This window comes from Cavia porcellus, unplaced genomic scaffold, assembly GCF_034190915.1.
Source record: "Cavia porcellus strain 051 isolate PalLab524CR breed Dunkin Hartley unplaced genomic scaffold, mCavPor4.1 scaffold_1, whole genome shotgun sequence".
Taxonomy (NCBI): Eukaryota; Metazoa; Chordata; class Mammalia; order Rodentia; family Caviidae; genus Cavia; species Cavia porcellus.
Window position 1 is genome coordinate 191,884,789 of NW_026947484.1, and position 23,486 is coordinate 191,908,274.

The 23,486-nt window shown below is 37.6% G+C and overlaps 1 protein-coding gene across 11 annotated transcripts in view; it reads left to right on the forward strand.

Moving 5' to 3' along the window:
* Rnf38 (ring finger protein 38) overlaps positions 1 to 23,486 on the forward strand; it is a 157,724-nt gene that overhangs the window by 128,505 nt on the left and 5,733 nt on the right. For all 11 annotated transcript variants that reach the window (XM_063225339.1, XM_063225340.1, XM_063225341.1 and 8 more), the window contains 7 exons: positions 2,917 to 3,130; positions 7,434 to 7,601; positions 8,790 to 8,960; positions 11,803 to 11,964; positions 12,248 to 12,354; positions 13,884 to 13,968; positions 22,736 to 22,857. In XM_063225339.1, coding sequence (XP_063081409.1) covers positions 2,917 to 3,130; positions 7,434 to 7,601; positions 8,790 to 8,960; positions 11,803 to 11,964; positions 12,248 to 12,354; positions 13,884 to 13,968; positions 22,736 to 22,857 — 1,029 coding nt within the window. The remainder of the gene's footprint in view (positions 1 to 2,916; positions 3,131 to 7,433; positions 7,602 to 8,789; positions 8,961 to 11,802; positions 11,965 to 12,247; positions 12,355 to 13,883; positions 13,969 to 22,735; positions 22,858 to 23,486) is intronic.

Sequence of the window (23,486 nt, forward strand, 5' to 3'; positions counted from 1 at the left end):
AATGTCATTTTTGGTATCTCCTGCTTGTTCACTGACTTCAAATAATCTTAAGTTATTCTTCTTTGTCTCATCTAGCAGCTGCTGGATTGATTTCTCATGGTCCCTTGCTAGTTTTAAGAAATCTTTCTTTTCCTGGTCCTAACTACAAGCCTGTCTTCAGTATCGAGAACTTGTCCTCACATTGGCCTAATATGCTTTGAATACATTCAGAGGAGTTTTTATTCTCCTGGATGTCAGCTTGACTCTGCTTTATGGATTCCATTTGTTTCCTATGCTACACTTCCATAATTTTGTTAAGCCTGTCTATTGTTTTTGTCTGTGTCTGCTCTAATGTCACTAAGCATGGTGTGTATTTTGGTGATCTCTGCAGATTGGTGATCTGAGAGATTATTTCTGATTTCATTTTTTTCAGAGCGTCATTCAATTGCTTTGTTGTTACCACTTCAGAGAGGCCTTTTGAATTGTCCCACCTCATTGCTCCCTAGATTTCCCTTTGGAAAACTGGATATCTGAGGTTGCTTTAGTGTTTTCTCATTTTAGTTTCTCTCTTTTTTTAGTTCAATTCCTGGGATGATGTTTGTCATTTACCTACAGTGGGTTGCTTTATTGCTCGTATTTAGGACCCATAGATGGTGACTACTTCTCTGAGGTATCTTCCAGATATAGCTGGTTTTTGGTTTTTTGAGTCTGTTAGAAGACTTGACCTCTTCAGTTTTTAGAGATGAGAAGTTGTTGCTTGTTTAGCTCAGTCCGTGATTCTTTGACACTATGCCACAGTATTTTCTGTGACTCTTAGTCAATCTTAGTCATGAAATATCAGGACCAACAGCTGTTTAGAACAATAATGTCAGTTTTGGCTATAGTGGTACCAATAGCATCAAACACAACCTAAAGAACAACAAACTGAACTAACAATTTGTAAGTTTTAACCCTATGAACTAGATTTGTGATTATATAACAAAATGTAAAACAAACCAGAGAATTATATATAAGTCCTTAATGTGTTAGTTTTGCCCTTAGGAGTTAAAATTAAAAATGGATTAAGGAGAAAATAGAGAAATAGACACTCAGAGCATGCATGTACCTTAAAAACAAAGGGGATCATGCCAACTTTGGGAAACTGGTGCAAAAGACTGAAGGAAAAGAGAGATGGAGGAGATAAGAAGAACAGAACAGAACCATACCCACAAAGAGGTTAGAAACCACTTGCACACTCCTAGTAACAATGAAGGAGAAAGAAGAAAAAAAAAGTCTACTTCCGGGATTCTGTCTGGTTTCGCTAGTAGTAGACAACCTGTGGAGACAGAGTCCTGGATTGTGCCACTATCCCAGCAAGCCAGTAGTAGCTGTTTGGCGGGTTAGTAGATAATCTCAGCAAGACCAAGTCATTGGACTTGCCACAGTCCAAGCAGTTTCCATGGGCCTGAGCCCATGTGGAAGCTCCTAGATAAAGCCAGCAGCAGTTCTGTGTTCCAAGAGCAGCTGGCCCATCCCCACAGTGGCTCCTGGTCAATTGCTGTCTCCTGCAGTGAACTAAGTCCTCTGCACTCAGTTCCAGCCAGTGCAGTCCTCCACATCTGCTCCTCTCTACTCCAGGTTTGGGTTTTTAAGGCACATGCATGCTCTGAGTGTGTATAATCCATTTTGATTGTAAGGTATACATATTTTCACATTTTGAGATTAGTTTTGAGAGTTACTGAGTTCATTTTTGAGTAATTGTTGGAATTTTTCTGTTGAGGATGTAACAATTGAGTGGGTCAAAAACAGTCCAGGTTCTTGTGTATAATAAAGAAAGACTTGGGTGGGGGATTTAGCTCAGCAGCACAAGTGCCTGCTTGTTAAGCATAAGGTTGTGAGTTCAGTCCTCAGTACAAAAAAAAAAAAACTTAGAAAACAAAGAAAGACTTGTCAAGCATATACATTGAGCTATGTAGTAGGTAGCTATGTTCATTGCAGACTGGGGAGCAATAGTAGCAGGAACAGTAGAAGGGACAAGCAGGAGGAAAAAAAAGACTTAATAAATCTGGCTTCCAGTATTTATGGGGTCTGACACTACTGTCCCAAGGTGCCTCTCACTGTATCTCTCACATCAGTAATCTGTGGTCCCTGACATGATGACTTTCTAAATGTAAGCCTGAATAATCATTGTGGTGGTGTTCATGATTTAAGGAGTGGCTCACACAACTTGTTTCCAACTGTACTACCACTTTTTAGGATTGTGGAAGAGGGATAGTCATTAAGGTAGTGTAGCACTTAGAGGGGAGTGAAGGGAAGGGTCACTGAGCTGCTTTGTTCCTAACTGAAAGGAACAGTTTCACTTTAGCTCCTGTGCTTTCAGTTTTCACTACATCTCCATTTTTGAGCACTTCCTGGAGCATCACAGTCTGCTCCAGGCTTATCTTGTAGTTTTCGCTATTCCAGCCCTGTCGTTAACCAGTTCTACAATGAGGTGGTCCCTTTATTACAGAATTCAATCAGAAACTAAAATCAGATGTTGTCTGTGCTATGCATGGAGAATCACTGTATCCAGTCTTGCTGCGACAGCAAAGCAGAAAGATGCTTCTCCCTATGCTAACTCAGATATCGGCACATGTAAATGTTTCTTTATATAAAAATGTAAAGGCCTGTTCTATGTATAAGAAGAAAAAAGTTACCCATTAAAAATTGATGTGCACCACATTAAGTCTTTATGAGGTGTTAAATACACACATTAAAATTGGAATATATAAACTCAGACTATTCATGTTAAAAAATTACTGGTGAGACCTGTATTTAAAATTTGGAAATTTTTCAAGCGGATATAATTTAAGCTAAATTTAGCATTATATTACTGATAGGTAATAGTTAATAGAGAATCCTGATTGATCATACTGGTAAACATAAGCAGTGACCTCTTTGACATTTATTGTATTACAGTCCTCCTGTCAGGCGCCAGAGAGGAAGAAGGGATCGTCTGTCTCGACATAATTCTATTAGTCAAGATGAAAACTATCATCATCTCCCATATGCACAGCAGCAAGCAATAGAGGAACCACGAGCCTTCCACCCTCCGAATGTATCTCCCCGCCTGTTACACCCTGCTGCACACCCACCCCAGCAGAATGCAGTGATGGTTGATATACATGACCAGGTACAGTGATGGCAGCGGCAGTTTACTGAGATTGATTCTTTTCTTGGTACTGGAGATTGAACTCATGACCTCGCACTTGTCAGGCAAGCACTTGTACCACAGAGCTAAATCCCCCAGCCTTGAGATTGAGTCTGTGTTGAAAACTTTTACATGAAAGTTCCTCCTTCCATTTTAGAGTTGAAATTTACATTCTACATACACATAAAAAAGTCTGAAAAAAAGTACTGCCAAAAAGTTAATATGAAGGAAATTAAGAATGAATCCTCTTTTCTTTTCTATATTGTTTGTTAGTTTGTTTGAGACAAGATCTTGCTATTTAGTTCAGGCTGGCCCAAACTCTGCCTTAACTTCCCAAGTACTGTGATTCCAAGCATACATCACCATGCATGGCAAGAATCAGTCTAATAAGTCATTTAAGACCTGTTTGTAGAAGATTATAAAACACTGTTGAACAAATTTAAAGTTTTGCAAAAGCTATGTTAGTTCTTATAATTGATACACAGAATGTATAGAATTGATATAATCCCAAATAAATCTGTAATAGATTTATTGCTGTAACTTAATGTTGATCCTGCCATTTATATGACAGTTTAAAGGAGAAAGCAAACCCCTGCTAGTTGTTTTTATGAAGCTACCAGAATGCAACCAACTCCATGCTTGTTTCTTTCTGTCTGTAGGTAGGTATGTATAGGGAACTGCATGGCCCACAACCTCAAACAACTCACTTTCTGACCTTTAAGAAATAGTTACAGCTGATACCTAATGTAAGAGTACAGCATCTGAAACAAATGGTTTTCAGATTGTGATCTGAATCATCTGGCTAGCAGCAGCAACACTTAAAACATTTGTTAATGATCTGTCTTCTAGACTTAGAGATCCCCACTATCTTGTAATTCTGAAGGAAGATACAAGGTGGAAAAAGTAGTATTTCCAATTTTTAAGACCTGTGTTTTTGATTGATTTGTTGATTTTTGGTTTTGGTGTTGTCATTTTTTGGGACATATATATAACTATGTATATGCTATATAACCCAGATTGGCCTTGAACTTGGGATGATCCTCCTACCTCAGCCGTCCAAGTGCTGAGATTATAGGCATGAGCCACCAGCTTCAGTTTTTAAGACATTATAAAGCTATAGTAATGAAAGCATTTATAACTTAGTTATATATGCTAATAAAACAGAATGATACGTGATGATGAATGAGTTGATAGAGAACAGAATTTTTAATAACTTATGGTGAGGCAACTGGGTATCAAAAAAAAACAAAACTAGACCCTTCATATCCTTCACAGAAAGCAAGCTCAGGTAGACTGAAGACTTAAATGTGAAAGCAGAACTTAAAAGAAAGTTACAGAAACAGGTTTATGGCATTCAGTAGGCAAAACTGGCTTAAGAGGCAAAGCACTGGCTAAACAGAAAACTTGTGATAAATTACACTTAATGAAATTGTGTTCGGCAGCAGTAAGTGATTACTGATCACTTGAGTTTTGACAGAGTCTGAAGGAATTCAAGGAGAAAGGTCTGTGTTAGTAATGATGCAAGTACAACTGGGCATTCACTTGATTGAGTTTGAACTTTGGCTCATGTTTCCTATCATTTATAAATCAATTCACGTTGGATTTTAGACCTAAATGTGAAAGAGAAAACAGTTGAAGATTAAATCTTTATAAGGTATAGGCAACGATCTTCTAATTAGGATGTCTGAAGCATTAACCACTTCATAAAATACTAACTTCCTAGATTTCATAAAAATTAAAAACTTCGGCTTACCAAATAAACAATATTTAAAAGGTTAAAAAAAAAAAAGACTTGGCATGTGGAAGCATACCTACAATCCCAACAGGGAGGCTGAGGCATGAGGCTGTACTATTTTCATATCTCTGAGATTGGGATGTTTCCCACTAAACAGCATTTTAGTCTTGATGTTAGCCACGCAGCAATTGTAACACAGTTGTTGCTTGTGTATTTTCTAGCATCAGACTTCTTATAGTTAGTCCATAGGGACTAGGTAATTATATTTGAAGGGGAAGTCCGTTAACATCATTCTCCAAACAGAAGCCGAAGTAGACCAACTCTGTGTAATTACAAACCTCATTTTATTTCATTTATGGATTGTTTCAAGAAATTCTTGATCACCCTCCTCCTTGATGATGCTGAGCCTCTTGTGGAAAAAGTACTAAAAACAGTCTATTAGAGAAAAAGTGATTCAGCAGAGTTGAACTCCAAGTTAAGAAGTATTGGGACTAGCACTTTATTTTACTTAGCTTCCTGCTGTGAATGCTCAGGTATTATATGATCTCAATTAAAAAGCTTTTAGTAATAAATTTATAGATAAATCAGGCATGGTGATACACACTTACAGTTGTGGCCTTCTGGGAGGCCGAAGCAGTAAGATCTCAAGTTCAAGCCCAATCTGGATGATTTATTGAGATCCTGTTTCAGGGAGAAAAAAAAAGTGACAAAGCATTGTGTTTAGTTAATTGGGAACATTCTTAGTACGACAATTTAGATTTGTAGTATGACAATTGATTGACATTTTAGATTTAGTAAAATACAATACTCATGACAAAGACTTATGGGATATCACTAGTTGACTACATTGGTAAACTTCAGCATACATTTAAAGTCATATATAGAAGAGGTGCTTAAGAGCATTATTTTTGAAAGTCCTACCTTTCTAATAAAAAGAACAAGAATAGTAAATAAGAAAAAATCTTGGCAGATAATAATTGTATACCCAGGAAAGAAAGATAACTAGGTTATCACAGCTCGGTTGTGTTATGTGTTTGTGCAGTGCCAGGGATCAGACCTAGACCTTCTGCACTCTAGACAAATGCTGTACTGAGCTACACTCCAGCCTAAGATTCTGGTCATAAGAAATAGTGGTTGAGGTCTAGGGATTTAGCTCAGCAGCACAAGCGCCTGTCTGACAAGCATGAGATCATGAGTTCCATCCCCAGTATCCAAGAAAGAAAAAAAAAGGGTAAGGGTGCTAGGGCCAGATTAAGCAATAAAAACTTGTGTTTTAAAACACTGATTTGATATGCAAATAGAGAAAAATAATCAATTGCCAATATAACACAGCTTTTGAATTTATAAAAGAACTCTGAAGGATACAATTTAATAAAGACCTTGTCTCTCTTTCTCAGTATTTCTCAGTATTGCAGGGTAGCCTTGAACTCACTGTGCAGCCCAGGCTGGCCTCAGACTCACACCAGTCTTCTTGCCTTAGCTTCCTGGATGCTTCGGCATTATTTTTAAAAGCATAAAATGCATTCACCCCTTTACTAGTAATGCCTTTGAGACAAGTAAAATTGCTAATACTATAAAACTTTTATAGTTGTATTTGTATTTACAAGAATGAAAACTTGAATATGTGTATTATGACAGAACTTTGTTTTGTCAAGGAAGCAACTTGAAATACCTAGCTACTATCAAAAGGAACAGTTTCTATTTCCTGTACAGTAAAAACAGTTGATGACACATCTACAGTAAAATAATAAGTGAAAAAGAAAAGTTTTAGGGTAATATCTCCTTTCTGTTAAGAAAACAAATGGAGTAAGCATGTGTCTATATGTTCATCTATACATGCTCACAGAGAAAGAGGGAGACAGGTGCTGTTAACACTGTCTCACGGTAGGGAGAGTGCGAGAAGAGGTGGCTACAGAGGACAGTGATCATTCAGTGTATGTGTTTTGGTGATCCTGAATTTAGCCTGCACATCTACACAACCCCCTACCAATGAGCTATACACTTAGTCCAAATTTAATTTTTTAATACTACTTTACATTGTTTCACTAGTTGCTATTAAAAAAAAAAAAAGCTTTTTTGTAGAATGTTGGTAGGTATTGAAAAACACAAGCTTTCATTTTTATAAAAATTACATTTTAGATGTTTTCTGCACTGCAGAAATCCAGTCCCTAAATGTTAAATAGACACTCTCTTAGACTTTTCAAGTCTAAGAGACGCATCTAGCCAGTCCTGCCGAGATCTATACGCTCTCAAAATACCCAACTTTCCTATACACCAAGAGTGAATATACTGTGTGAACATACTGAAGGAAGCCAAGCATGGTGGCTTCCACCTATACATCCAGCACTCCCTGGAGCCTGAAGCAGGAGTATCATCATGAGTTCAAGAGCAGCCTGAACTGCATGGCCAGGCCCTGTCTCAAAAAAACATTGGAAGAAGTGCATTGTGAAAGTCTGCTGCTGTGGACTGTATCATTAAGTGCCCAGAAACTAATTTTTAAGAGTTAGCATTGTGTCCAGACAACTGAAATTATGATTTTCTTTCTGATAGCTCCATCAAGGCACAGTCCCTGTTTCCTATACCGTAACAACAGTGGCACCGCATGGGATTCCACTCTGCACAGGCCAGCACATCCCTGCTTGCAGTACCCAGCAGGTCCCAGGATGCTCTGTGGTTTTCAGTGGACAGCACCTCCCTGTCTGTAGTGTGCCTCCTCCAGTAAGTCTGTGCTTTTGTTCTCGTTAGAGCTGACTGTTAAGCACATCAACTTGACTTCGGTGTTGTAGTGTATAACTCAGTACCTCTTTAGAATGGCTTAAGTGCCTTATATAATCCATAAGAGACCATTTTTGTAGAAGTACTTCAAATAAAAAGATAAATTCCGTTGTAAGAGAATTTAGCATGATTTTAGTGGCCATTTAGTAAAATTAGCTTTAAAATGTGATGTTTTTACATTAATTTATATTTGAATGTGTGCAATCAAACTGTTTATCCCTTTATCAACACTTTATAATTAAAATGAGATAAAAGCGTACAAACAGAACTGCAGTGTTCAGTAGTTAATGGTCTGAATTTTTAATGGGCACTTTGGGGACCTGGTGTTGTTCCTCACTGTAGGAAGCCTGTGGTGAAAATGATGTCCTCATTTTTTAGGTGCTGCCTGAAAAGTTAAAGGACTTGTTTAATATCAGAGAGTTAATGTGGAAGAGCAGAGACTCATGTTCATTTCTTTTTGCCACTGAAGTTTATGTATGCTTTATCTTTTAACCTGCCAACCTACATTTCAGCCTTTTTATTGTCACAAATGAGGGTGTTGGAATCTAAAGGACCTAGATGATTTAACTAAAGGTGTTCAAAGAAAAACTTTTGGCAAAAATCTAAATATAATGCTAATACCCTGGTCTGGATGTGAAATTAGAGCAAACATAACACATACTGGTTATGGTTTAACAGAGTAATTTACCCAAGCTATATTACTCAGTAACATCCATGGTGCTAAATTTGCCAACTTAAAGTAATAAGAAACCATAATTGATTGTGAATTGTGCTGTTACATTTTTTTTAAATCCTGGAAAGAAAACAAATTTCTAAGACTGAAAAACAGAATTTATTAGAATAGCAGTAGTAACTACTGTATCTTTAGCCAGTTAGAAAAACTTCCTTTTCTAAATCTGCCTCTGACTTTTCATGTGTGCACACATGCAGATTTTAAAGACTGCAAGATGTTTTGACTGATTTGAAAGAACCAGCAATTACTAATAGATGCAAAAATACAGTAGTCTTTTATTAATGTAAGTTGCTCAACAGGAGAGTATGGCAGTGATTTTAATCTTGTATTTTGTAATTGTATTTTTCAACTTTATGTATTCTGATATTTTTAACCGAAAACAATTGTTTCTTTTACAGATGCTTCAGGCATGTTCGGTTCAGCACTTGCCAGTACCATATGCTGCATTCCCACCCCTTATTTCTAGTGATCCATTTCTTATACATCCTCCTCATCTTTCTCCCCATCACCCTCCTCATTTGCCACCACCAGGCCAGTTTGTTCCTTTCCAAACACAGCAATCACGATCAGTAAGTGTCTCTTTCTCCTATCTTTGATTTTTCTCATAATCTTTTGACCAGGCAGATTAATATAAGGTGATGCCATTTAAATATCAAATAACTTAGGCATTCTTATGGTTCTTGAAAGAATTAAAGAATCTTCAGACATATAAATTAACATAAACATGTTTAACACATTTCTGCCAATTTAAACCATTAGTGATATTTGGCCTGGCTCTGCCATTGGGAGGCTTATACCACTGGTGGTACAAACTGATCTAATCACTTTTACTGGCCTTTTTACTAATAAAATTAATTAAAACCCACATGGGATAGTCATGTATATACCACTGGTGATTCAAGCTTCCCAGCAGCAAGACAACAGAAATTACAGCCCCGTGAATTATGACCCTGTTCTGAGCCTAGTTCCTTATTTTTGAATTTACCTAGTTCCTTATTTTTTTCCTAGTGTTTTGTTGTTGTTGTTGTTGTTGTTGTTGTTTTGGTTTGGTTTGGTTTTTTTTGGTACTAGGGATCAAACTTACAACCTTGCACTTGGCAGGCAGGTGCTGTGCCACTGAACAGTATTTCTGGCTCTAGCTACCTTAATGTCACTTACTCATTGAATTTGTGTTACTTTTCTTATTTGAAGTCTTTTACAAAGCACATTTTGTTAAATTCTTAAGCATTTGTACTGTTTTTCCCCTTTATGAATGTCTAAATTGGAAAATGAAAGTATTACAAAATTGTTAATATTTAGTACTAGAATGTATTTGTTCATTTAGGTACGTAAAGTAATCCTTTTGAGGTTCAGTTTTAAGACTTACTTTACCACTGTGTTCTAATGAAAGCAACTGAGGTGTAGTGTATTAACCTAGTTAATTTTGTCCGAAGGGACATTTTGGGGGACTGGTATAGATAAATGTTGCGTAAATAAAAGGAAGCCTTGGGGAAAAGGTCCAACTGTCAGGCACATTCAGCATCTGAACCATCAGGAAATAAGAGAAAACAGAAATAGTCTATAAAATCATTAGAATTGAAGACATTAGCTCTGTGAAGGGAACTTGACTGTCTATGATAGAAGAGCCTAACAATTGTTTCCTAGGGATTTATGTGCCATACTGGTTTCTTCATTTTCTTATTGCTGAGACAAAATAGCCAACACATAAAGGGGGAAAGATTTATTTAGCTCACAGTTTGTAGAGGTTTCAGTCTATAGTTGGCTTGCTCCATAGCAGGGTAGCAGAGGTTTCCACAGCTCATGGACATTGCAAAAGCAACGGGAGTCTGGGAGCCTTTTCTGTCTCTTATATTTTATCCAGTCTACCAGGTTAGGGTGGTGCCAATCTAATCAGTGAACTAAACCAGCAGTCACCCACCCTGCATCCCAGCACTGTTAATCTCAGCACTGCACTACAAATGAATCACACACTATAGATTCAGCCACCTCCAAAAGATCTTATGAGGCTTTGGCAGGGCGACATTTAGACACAAACCATAACAACTGGGTGAGCTTACTTGACTGCTTGAAAAACTAGAAACAATTATAATAGAAGTTTGACTTATCTGAAATTGGTTGTATAAGAAAATCTCTTCTTAAAGTTAGGAAGGAATCATGCCACGTGTTTCTTCTTAGCTTCCTATATCTACAGATTCAGAGTTCAAACAAAACTATTACATATTGTATAAGTTTGGGATTCTTTGAAAGGTCCAGTTTTGTGGTCAAATTAGAACATTTCCTGATATTTTCATATTGTCAGGCCTTTTGGTCTCTCCCAAGCATGCATACACTCCCAGATTAATTAATTGTGTTTGGATGAAGTGTTATTCTGTAACTTAGGGAAGAACTCACACCGTCATGTAAAATTAGATGTGCCAAATCAAAAGCCTCAACACAAAAAGTGTACTCAAGTTTATAGCAACATTATTCCTTGCAGCCGGAGGAGTTGAAACTATCCAAACATCCATCCATTAGCTGATTTCAAGGAATGGTACGTCCATACTGTAGATATATTCAGCCATAAAAAGGAAATACTGATGCAGTTCACAAAATAGATAAATTTTGAAAACATGCTAAGCAAAAGAAGCTACCTTCAAGGGCCACCTATGGGTTCTAATTTATATGAATACACTTTTTTTTTCCCCCTCTTTTTTTTCTTTTTTCCGGTACTGGGGGTCGAACTCATGACCGTCTGCTTGCAAGGCAGGTGCTTATGCCGCTGAGCTAAATCCCCAGTCCCATGGATACACTTTTGAAGTAGGCTGTTCACATATCAATTTATTATAGATGACAAACTGTTCAGCTTAATTTATCTGAACATCATATAGCAGATTGGTGACAGTTCAAGATTCTGTCAAGGCACATAATCTGTCTACTACAACATAATGCCACTGTATCATACCCCATTTAGCCATGTTTCTGATTTATAAATACACACTGTGTTCTATTTCAGCTCTAGAAGGTTAAGTCTGAGTATCTTTTCAGTAGGTTGCAATGCCATGGCTGTTAAAGTAATTTTAACTTTCATATAATTGGCTTACTATGTGATACTTTTTTTCCTCCCCTTTTTAAGGGTCAGTTTAATAAAGTGTATCCCATAAGGGATAACTTCAGTGTTTAGTAACATGTTTCAGAGACTGACTTTCTGAAGTTAAAGGTAGAAAGAATTTACTATAGCTTATGTCCATCTGTGTGACTTTTGATGTGAATATGAAGAGATGCATGGCCTTACAGGTACATTTTGGATTCTTAATTTTTTATTATTAATAAGGCAAAATCGATCTAAATACTGGAAATGTGTGTGTGTGTGTGTGTGTGTGTGTGTGTGTGTGTGTGTGTGTGTTTTATTTTCAAACTCTCTCCTTTCCACAGCCTTTGCAGAGGATAGAAAATGAAGTGGAACTCTTAGGAGAACATCTTCAAGTAGGAAGTTTTACTTATCCACCATCAGCGCATCCCCCAACATTACCTCCATCAGCTCCTTTGCAGTTCCTGACACATGATCCTTTGCATCAGGAGGTGTCCTTTGGAGTAGTAAGTTTTTATATGTTGTTGTATTTATTATTTTGACAATGTTTGCTCTGAGTCATTTCAATATAACTGAACATACTCAGAATTTTAAATGTATTCTCAAAAGCCTTCATTTGGCAAATTGTTTTAAACAGCATATTGCATCCAGATTAGTATATATATAAGACATATTAAATACCACTTGAACAATAAACAGCTTCTAAACTTAAAATCCAGAGGCTTTGTTGACATATTGTTTATAAATGTAAAGTTGTCTTAAATTCTTTTAACATTTTTCCACCTACAGCCTTATCCTCCATTTATGCCTCGGAGGCTCACAGGACGTAGTAGATACCGATCCCAACAGCCAATACCACCTCCCCCTTATCATCCCAGCTTACTACCATATGTGTTGTAAGTTCTTTCTTATTTTATTAAGTATGTTTAGAAAGCTTGGGCTGGGGATTTAGCTCAGCGGCACAAATACCTGCCTGGCGAGTACAAGGTCATGGGTTTGATACCCAGTACCAAAAAAGAAAGAAACCTTGAGACTGTTTTGCTTTGTGAATACCTTCTCTGTGGTCTACAACTTAGAGTGTGTTAGGTATTGCTTTAACTTAAGGGGTTAGGGTTGGAGAACCAGATAAAAACAAAAGAGAGCCAAGGACAGTGCGGGGAATGGGGCAGAAAGAAATCTATGAGTCAGTTAAGTTTTAACAAATGAAAGAGGCAGAAGAGATTTTATAGCTAGTGTCACTTGGTATCATATTTTACTATCTAGTCTTTTATACTTTTCTCTTAAGAAAAGAAGACAGGTTATTTCTGTTTGTCTCTAACAAACTCTTAGAATTTAAACATGGTAGCTCTTTATTTCTCTCTCATAATAAAGTCTGAAAGAAAGCAATTCCAGAACATTGGTTAGTCGTGTGACAATGAGAAATGGTTTTACCATCTTCACAGTCTTAAGGCTTCTTGTCCATGATCTAATACAGCTCCTCAGGATCTAGGGCTCTGTATTTCAGAACCCTTCTGCCTACCTGTTTCTCTTGAGGGTATTCATACAAGTAGCATTTATTACTCTTGCCTCTTTCATTGGTGAGAATTTATTCACATTTTAATTACTTTTTAAGAAAAATAGGAAGGGTAGTCTTAATACAAGAAAACCATGTGCCTTTCTTTTTGTCTGTCTTAACTCTTAGTATGTCTCCCAACTTGGTTCATGAAATGTTTGTATTTGTTGTCTTTTGTATTCCTATATAAAATTTAAAATCATTGATTGAGCCAGGCTTGCTGTTGCATACCTGTAATCCCAACACTTGGGAGGCTGAGGAAGGAGGATCACTTTTATGTAGCCAGCGTGGGCTACTTAGAGAGACCCTATCTCAAGATTTTAAAAATAAAAATAAAAATCCAAACAAAATTATTGGCTGGGATTATAGCTTGCTCATTGATAAAATGTTTGCCTTTGTATGCTGAAAGCCTGAGGGCTACAGTTTTATCCCCAGTTCACCAGTCAGTCATAAATCAATATATACACTCACTCAGTATGTCAGTAGTTATAGCTTTCAGAAACCTTATTTTTATTTATGTTTCCAGGTGCTAGGATTTTGGTAGGGATTACATTAGATCTACAGATCAATTTGGGGGGAATTGATAACAATATTGAGTCATAATTTACTTACCTGGTGCATTACTGTTTATCGTAGTGCTTTTGAATTTTTTTATTGTACAAGTCTTCCATATATTTTATGAAATTCGTTCCTATATTTGTTTCTAATCTGTGGTATGTTCTTACTATCAGCCTTTGTTTCTAATAAAGTCAGCTCTTTAAAAGACTTGCCACTGAGTGGCTCTGACCATTCTTCATCCATGTGGCAAGTTGTCTTTCTGTCCTGTGTGTTGGATTAGTGTACTCACGTGCTAATGCTTGGTTCTCAATTCAGGTCAATGCTTCCAGTGCCCCCCACAGTGGGCCCAACTTTCAGCTTTGAATTGGATGTGGAAGATGGAGAAGTAGAAAATTATGAGGTTAGTAAATGAAAATTAACCGAGTATTGTGTACATGAAAGTACTCTACTCAAATCCTTGATCTGATTAAATATTTATTAAGTAAACACTTGCATTTCAGGATCCACGTGTATCATAACTGTTCAACAGCTGTTTGAACATATGTCACATGTCTTTGGTAGCAAGTAGATAGATTTTGATACTCCATGCAAATGAAAAAGTAGTGAATTTTGGTTAGGCATTCTAAAAGGATTTTTTTTTCTGAAAATATTTTACGGAAATAGAAGCATGTGAGTTGGATACTAAAAAATGGTAGTTTTCTCATGTTTAAAATTGAGACAAAGAAGGTATAGGACATTCTCGAGGGACAGAGTGTAGTCTGTAGTTAATGTGAAGGGGAAAATGGAGATGTGATTGAAAAATTCAGTTGGATGCCCTTGAATCCCCTGCTAAGTGTTTTGGTGCTTCTGTGGTATCAAATCTAAGAGTTAAAACTCTGCCAGTATGTAGGGAATAGGTAAGAGTGGTTGCTGTAATGGGGGATTACAAGGAAAAAGGTGGTGGTGTCTCAAGACTATGTTTCCTGTTCCAGGTTCCATTTGCCTAAAACAAAAAACAATTCCAGTGTTCATACTGTGCACATGGAGACAAAGATAGCTAACATTATAAAACCATGATCAATTTACATACAATATATTTAAATTCAAACTTGCTTTCCAACTAAAAAACCACACATTTAACATTCCTACCTCAGATAATGTAAGATCAACACCATTTAGGTTTGATGCTATCATTTATTTGACCTATTGGCATCTATGATTCTGTCTTTTTCGCAGGTTATTTACAGTCCTTTTTATACAGCATCTTTTTTTACAGCCTTCCCACCCTTGCCCCTGACACCACAGTGATCATTCAATGATTAAGTCCTCTTTAAATCCTGTTAAAGCATCTTTCAGAGCTGTACTTTTTATTATACGTAGTTAAGGTGTAAAACATGATGGCTGGATACATACACACTCAGTAAAATGATTGCCACAGTCAAGCAAATTATTCTGTCCATCATCTCCCATTGGTACTTTTCTTGTGTGTTAAGCGTACCTAAAACTGTACTCTCAGCAAATTTTCAGCATACACAGTACTGTATTATTACTCATATTTTTCATGATATACATCTCTAGACTTAGTCTGCGTAACAGCAAGGTTGTACCACTTGACCTCCTTCTCCACACATTCTCTAACCAACCTTCTGCACTGCATGTGACTGGAAACAGGAGAGGAATCGTACCATCTTGAACACCACCACCACTCCCCACTATTCCTGTGCTGGGGATTGAATGTAGGAACTTGTGGATGTACAGCAAGTACATCCACAGCAAGTACAGCAAGCTCTGTACTACTGAGTACATCCCCAGCACTAGATTGCATTTCTTGAGAGAAAAAGGAGCTGTAGTAATTTCCTGGTTTTGTTTCTACACTATATGTAAAAATAGGAGTTATTTTCTCTACTAAAAGTAATCTATCATGTCATGTTGCTGAAAAAGGTAGCTGACCATATACTGTCAGTGGAAAACAGTGTTGTATTGCAGTTTAAGGAAAACCTTAATCTGGCTTTGGAATCCATTTCTCAACTGTATTTTTAGGTTGACTATTTTGATACTCTACAGTCATAACTTTCAGCCAATTAAAAGATATTACTTGTTTTTTCTGGTTTTCTCTCATAGTGTAGCCCCTAAACATTCCCTAGTGCTAGCTTATTCCGAATTACTGTTTTTTTCAGTCTACCTATTATTATTGTCTTATTGTAATGCCTTTATTCCTCATGATGCTTCTGCTAAGATCTTCCTTTGTTCTTCCGTGTTTGCAGCATTAAAATGGCCTGTTACGAACAGCCTTTTTTGTTTGTTTTTTGAGACAGCATCCTGCTATCTGGTTGGCCTTGGGCTTACTTTGTAGCCCAAGCTTGCAACGATCCTCCTGTCTCAGCCTCTAGAGTTTGGGGATTACAGGAGCACGCCACCCTGCTTGGTTTGAACAGCATTTCTAGTCTGCCAATGAATCTCTTCTTTCCTTTTGTTTATGGTACATAAGCACTAATCATGTCCTGCCTTCAACTGTCTGGTGTGTGGCATCGTATAAATTGATTGAAGGTTTAATTGCTACCCAGTAAGCATTTAATGAGCGTATTTTGTCATAAAATTGTATTCATTGACCATCGTGGCCTATAATAATGTAGTGGAGATATAAAGATATATATAAAATATATTGTGTTTGATCTAATTTATATGCTAATTATCAGTATATTTTTAAAATTTCATTTATATATATATACTGGGAATCAAGTCCAGGGCACCATATGCTTAAGTTACAAACTCCTTAAATTTTGATGCCAGACATGGTGGCACACGCCTGTAATCCTAGCACTGGAGAGGCTGAGCTAGGGGGGTCGCTATAAGCTTGATGCCAGTCTTAGATACAGAGTGAGTTCAAGACCAGCCTGGACTGTATAGCAAACCTTTTGTCTCTAAATAAAGAAATAAATTCTGAGGCGGCCTCACTAAGCCTAGGCTGGACTTCAATTTATGATCCTCCTACCTTTGTCTTCCTTAGGCTCAGATTACAGATACATGCTACCATGTGCAACAGCATTTATTAAATTGAGTACCATCTTTAAGCATTTAAAAGGTGTAGGGGTGGGTGTCTTGGTTACTTTTCTCTTGTTGCTGGGACAAAACACCCGACACTCAAAATGAAGGAAGAAAAGGTTTATTTCTTATAGTTTTTGGAGATTTCAATCCATAATCAGCTGGCTCAAAGACAGGGTAGCAGGGGCTGGGGATTTAGCTCAGCGGCATAAGTGCCTGCCTTGCAAGCAGGCAGTCATGAGTTCAATCCCTGGTACCGATAAAAACGAAAAAGACAAGGTAGCATGGCAACACTTCAAGGCAGCAGCCAGAGCAAAAGGGAGCCAGAACAAAAGGGAGCAAAACAAGCCTCTTCTGGTTTATATTATACACAGGCCACCCCTGGTACAGCACTCAGAAATACCCATGTAAGCTTTGCACAAGCTGAGGATATTTACAAAGTAAGAAGCCTGGATCCCTGCAGAGTCTCTATTAAACTTCTAAACATCTCAAGTTGACACATCTCAAGCTGACACAATGTATCAAACCACAGGGGAATCAAAAGGGGTGAAATTTATTTAGATAACCTAATTCTCCAAATAAAGCTGTCTAAAAGCAAAGCTGTGGGAGCATCATATGAAAACACAAAGATGCCACAGTGTTAGTTTGTGAAGTCTGGAAAAATTCAATCTGTTCTTATTGCCTCTTGCCATTTCTTTTCTACTCACTTTGTTAACCTGTGCTTCTTACAAATTGGAGAAAAGCTGTCAATCAGAGGCAGCCTAAGTGTAGAATTACTAATATTAAGTAGTCATTAAAAACTGGGGAAAAGGAGATAACAGTATAGAAGCAAACATAGTAATATAATATATTAAAATACCTCAAATATGTCCTAAAATCATGAGTTCATAAGGAATACTTCAAAAAAAAAAAAAAAAAAAAAAAAAAAAGAAACTCATTAGTCTTATTTTCCCCCCTTTATAAATTACACTGTTGGATACACTCTGGTATTGAGGTAGTTGCTTTTTACAGAAATATTTCATCCAAGAAATGAGGAATGATTAGACTGTTGGTGTTTACCATCTTTGATGGAGTCTTGGAAGTCCTAAACAGTTTTCTGTCAGTGCAGTTTTCTGACAGTTTTCTAAAGTAACAGCTAGTTAGATGTGATGGGGCCCTGTTATAGGCGTAGTCAGAGTCACCAGCTGGTAGAAGTACAGGAGACAGAGAATTAATAAATCAGTGGTCCCAGCCTTTTTTGCACTAGGACCTGGTTTTTTAGAAGACAGTTTTTCCACAGACCAGACAGTGAGGTATTCTAGATGGTCCGAGTATGTTTATTGTGTACTTTATTTCTATTGTTATTACATCGTAATATGCAATATAAAGAAATCTTGGGTTGATGGAAGACAGTAACTAGACTATGTTGTTTGTTTCTAGTCTACCCCACATTCTCATTCTGGTTGTTATTGCAGAAGACCCTTAAAATCTGAGGTAGATGGTTGTGTACCAGGTGGGAGCTAGAAGGCCATGACTGAATCTCTTTCACAATCTAATAGTCTTTGTGTTGTTTTGGTGTGTTTTTGTTTTGCTTTGGTTTAGTTATTTTATGTAGTTCTGGGTGGCCTAGAACTCATGTAGCCTAGGCTAATCATGAGCTTGAGGAAATCCTCCTTCCTCAAGTGCTAGCATTACAGGTGTGTGCCTCTCATGCCCAGTTTTTATAAATCTCAGCATTCACTAGTTACCCCATAAGTGTAGCTTGGCTTTGAGTGCAGCCACTTTACCTGCTAAATGGTCATTCTTTCCCAACGTGAAGTTTGAGTTCATTGATAAGGTTGAATATGTGACAGGTATGCCAGTTTTGCAAGCTGTTTTGTATCACTGCAATGTGCTGCCAGTAGTGACTGTTTTTGTAAAAGAATTATCTAGAGTAGCTCTGATAACTCAGAAACTGCCCAGCAGATTTATCTTTACAAAGCCATCTTATTTCTGCATATAAAAGAAGATGTGTGTGCTGTGTCCATCTCTTCACAGAGCTTTGTGAACATGTCTGAGTTAAGGGCATGTATTTTAATGTGGTTCATAATTTTAATCACATCCTGCAAAATGTTAAGTTCAGGTAACATTTTTAGCTAGGCAACATTTCTCTAGATCATACTGGTTTCTTCAACCCAAGTACTGAAACCAAAAAGCTCTCTAGTCAAGGCAGCTGCTCTTTTTGTGCATATGTAGTGCTGACACAAACTGACCAATTAAGTTATAAATAATTATTCAGAAACTTAAATAGTTCTTTAACAGTGGTCTTGGTTGGAAAACAAAGTACACATAATACATCCTTGTGCACATCTTCCAAAAAACTGTATTCTACAAGACATCCATTGTTGTCTTGTCAACATCAATTGGGCTCAGGTACTCATTAATCCTCTCTGCCAGTTGTGCCTCAGTATCTTCTGTGGTTTCATCCAGTCACGTAGTTATGGTGTTGACCAAAAGAGGAACATGTGCCATCTTTTAAACTGCAACCCTTCCTAAAAGTTCACAGTAGATGTCCTTAGCAGAAGGCAGGATCATCTCTTCACCAATAGTGATGGGTTTCTTAGCAGTGCAGTTAGTCACTAAGAATGATGCTCCTGGTGCAAGACACATTTCATGAAGTGGTAACCTTCAATCATTGCTTATTTTTTCTTTTCTTTTTTGGTACTGGGGATTGAACTCACTACCTTGAGCTTGCCAGGCAGGTGCTTTTGCCACTGAGCTAAATCCCCGGCCCTCCTCAATAATTGTTTCTCTTTTTCATGTTTACAGGTTGTTTATTTAAAAAAAAAAAAAAAAAAAAAAAAAAAACTCCAAAGGCTTATCTTTTAATGCCAGGTGCTTGGTATCCATGTGTTGAAGCAGTTTTGAAGGGTGCCTGGCTTTGTTGGTAGCCAGTCAGCACAGCATTCAAAGTTAGCCATGCCAAGGTGAATTGCAAGGAAGGATGAAGCAGGCTGATCAGATGTGAATTACCTGTCACAGTGAACCCACAGTTTAAGTAGTGATCTTGCTGTTTTCTTTTAAATGCAGCTTTCTTTTTGTTGGCAGTCTCAGTCTTCCACAGCCGCATCCTTGGATCTTCCCCCTTTTCAAAGAAGCTCTCCGGTGATGATTGTTTTCACTCATTTCAGCTAGGATTGGTTTGTGGGCTTACCAAAACTGCAACAAGTGTGCAGTATGGAGAAAGGCTGGACAGAAGTGAATCTGTTACAGATTAAAAACTGGTCAGTTTAATGCCAGATGAATCAGCATGGTGCTGCGTGTAGATGGTCCACCTGAGGAGAGATGCCAACATAAAAACAAGAGACGTGGAGAGCAAGAGAAGCAGCACCTAGTTCTCCTAGGTGTTGCTGTTACTTGAAGCTGTTGGGTCTCCTGGAGAAGCATGTCATGACTAACTTCCCTGATACAAATTTGGCCATTATCTTTGGAGGAGTTCAGGACCTTGTTAATGAGAATGACTGTGGTTCGCTTTAGAGGAGCTCTGGTCCTTATATTGAGCATCACTTCCTGTCTCCAGACGAGAAGACGTGTTCTGTTTAATCTCCAGGAGAAGTTTGTCACGCTGGCTTCCTGATAATGTACCTGGCTGTTGTCATCATTAGAGGAGTCTGGGACCTCATTGTCACTGAGAATGGCTGTATACTTTTCAAGGGAGCCCCTGGCTCTTATTTTGAGTGTTACTTCTTAGCTCCAGTGTAGAAACCTCAACCTACAGGCACAGATCCTTCATCCTGCTGGCATAGGCTTTCTAGCTTGCACCACTGACCTTTGGGCCTTCCCAGCACAGATCTGTAGAAACAGACTTGTATGAGTCATTGTCTTGGGTTCTAGGCCTCCAGCTGATCTTGTCAGAGGCATTGTCATGGGCTCTGGGTCTGCTGCTGGACTCATGCAGAACATTGCTATGGGATTCAGGTCCTCAGCTGGATTTTCTGGGTCTTTAGTGTTGTGGGTAGATTTCCTGCACTTTTCTTGTGCTTAACTCTAAGTGACCATCATAAAATAATATTATGAATTCAGTGTCCTCTATCTAATTATTCTACTTACAACCTCTGACTATATCAGTCTGCAGTAATTTATTATGGTCTGTGCAGTCTCACTTCTGTGCTAATACTACTCTTGTGTTTTCAGCCACTCCCCAGCGCTAGGATCACCATTCCAGCTCCAATTCAGATCGTCAGGCATTAGATTCTCATAAGCATGCAACCTGAGTCCTTTATATTTGAAGTTCATAGGGTTCATGCTCCTATAAGAATCTGATGCCACTAGAAGTGGAGTTCAGACCATAATTCTAGTATCTGTAAATACAGCTGAAGCTCACCTGCCATGTGACCCAGTTTCTAACATGCCAAGACTGGTAACAGTGCATGGCCTGGGACTTGGGGATATCTGTGTTAACACAGGTTAGAGGTGGCGAAGTTCAGTCAGTAAAATTTCTGCAAGTAACAGACCAGGTGTCTTTAAATTAATGACATTTTAACATTAATTGCATATTCATTATTAAAGAACTAATGCTAATTTTTTAGAGTTGATTGTATCATTGGAAAGTTGCTCTTTTAAGAGTTGGTTCTGCAGTACAGATGACCCACTTCCTTGAGGGTCATTTTGTAGGCACTAAAATTGTCTGAAACAACTGATCATATTGCATATTCATATTTATAAAGTACTGGAAATGGATGTGTCTTTGGTAAAGATCATTCTGTAATTCTTGTGCTATTTGGATATCACACCCAAGATGAGTGAGTTGATGTAACTGCAAGATTCCTTCTCTGAAAGATGTCACTGTAAGAGTAAAGAGATTGCTTTTGAAGACCTGGATGTAACTGTTCTTCATACCAATGAAGGAAAGCATGGAGAGGAAAGATTTACTGAAAATAAATATGACAAGAATGCCAAGAAAATCAGTGAAGGTTATCATCCTAGAAAATCCAGCCAATAGTAATCGCCTGGCTGCTTCTAATATGGCTCTCTATCCATTCATCCCCAAAAAGAACATACTTGATCACTTCAATTTGATTGATTGCTTGAATCATTTGGATCACAAGCTGAATCTGAAAATGCTTTTGTGCTGCTGCTGATAGTGTTATCATCTGGAGAAACTAGTCTTGAGCTCGTATTCAAATGTCAACCATGCCAAGGTGAAATTGCAAGGAAAGACAGTTGTTACTTAAGAAGCTATGCGAGAGGACCACTGACTCAAAGGAGAACTCATCGTAGGCATGTAGCAGCAGTGTAGTGCTACTGTCGTGAAGCTAAAAAACCAGTGTAACCTCTGCTGGAAAGCTGCTTCTGATCATATAAGAAACTCCTGGTTTGAAACTCCAGAGGGAGACTTTGTGTCCATGGACATTCTCTGATAGCAGTTCCCATGGTATTACTTTTCTGGTGATCTACTCTACTCATTCTGTATTGTCAAGAATAAGACATAGGAATGTGGTTCTCTATCAGTGGTCACTCTCATGAGATGACTCTTCCTGCAAAAGAACTGGCAGAAGAAAAACTGCTTTTAAATGTCTTTCCTCTGTATGATGACACAGACATTTTACTAAATGCCCTAAAGCAGAAGAATCTTAAGTTCTTCTTTGACTCTAATACCAAATAATACATTTTATTTAAAGTTTATATGTTATCTGTGAAAGTCTATTCTTTATGAGCAGGGGTTCTCAACTTGGGGATAGTTTTGACCTGGATATTTGGCAGTGACGAGACATTTTTGGTTGTTGAAACTGGGGAGAGTTATTGGCATTCAGTGGGTAGAGGTAAAGGGCACCAAACGTCCACCTGTACTTTTATCAAATAGCCTTACAGCAAAGACTTATCCAGCCCAAAATGTCAAAAGTGCTTAATTTTTACATGTGCACATAGAACTGTTTTACCAGAGAAATAATAATGTCTTTTAGTTGTGTTGCAAGTAATCTGGGCTTCAGGCTACATATGATAGATGAAGTGAGTAGCCATGAATTACTGAGCCTGGGAAATAGACATGTATGTGTTTGTTCCACTGTTTATTTACTTTTGTGTTTAAATTTTTCTATGTAAAATAACTATGCAAATGTGCAACTATGTAAATATTCCTGGGATAGAAAACTTAAAGATGAAAATATATTTCCTTTTCCCTTGAACAGGCCCTGTTAAACCTGGCAGAGAGACTGGGAGAGGCTAAGCCTCGAGGCCTGACGAAAGCAGATATTGAACAACTTCCTTCTTACCGGTTCAATCCTAACAACCACCAGTCAGAACAGACTTTGTAAGTGTATTTTTTTTTTTTAACATCACTGTTAAGTTACTTTTTCTTTCTTCATGAAATAAAGTTAAAAATTAAATTTCTTAGTCTCACTAGCCAGCTACTGCTTTATTGGAGATACAAATATAGAACATGACATACCTGTATCCATATCATAAGAGTTCAGCCCTTTAAAATGTGTGGTTCAGTGGTTTTTAATGTAGTTTTTTTGTGTAACCATTACCACAAATTGAGACCTTTTTCATCACCCCAGAAACTTTACCAATAGCAGCCCCTTTCCATGTATCTCCAACCTTTACCTTGATACCTCTTTCCAAACCTTTATCAACTTTGTGTCTCCATAGATTTCACCAAAATGGAATCATGTGATACAAGTCTTTTTGTATCCATAAAGCATTTCTTTTCATGACCAAATAGTATTCTGTTGTATAGATACACCACATGGTAATTCTTTCATCAGTTGATGGACATTTGGGGTTGTTCCTGGTTTTTGGCTATTATGAATGCTGCTACTTTGAACTTTTTATGTTTTCATTTCTCTTGGTATATCTTTGGAAGTGATTCAGTGGATCATATAGTAACCATATGCTTAACCTTTTAAGAGGAGCCAGTTTTTCCAAAGTGACTACACA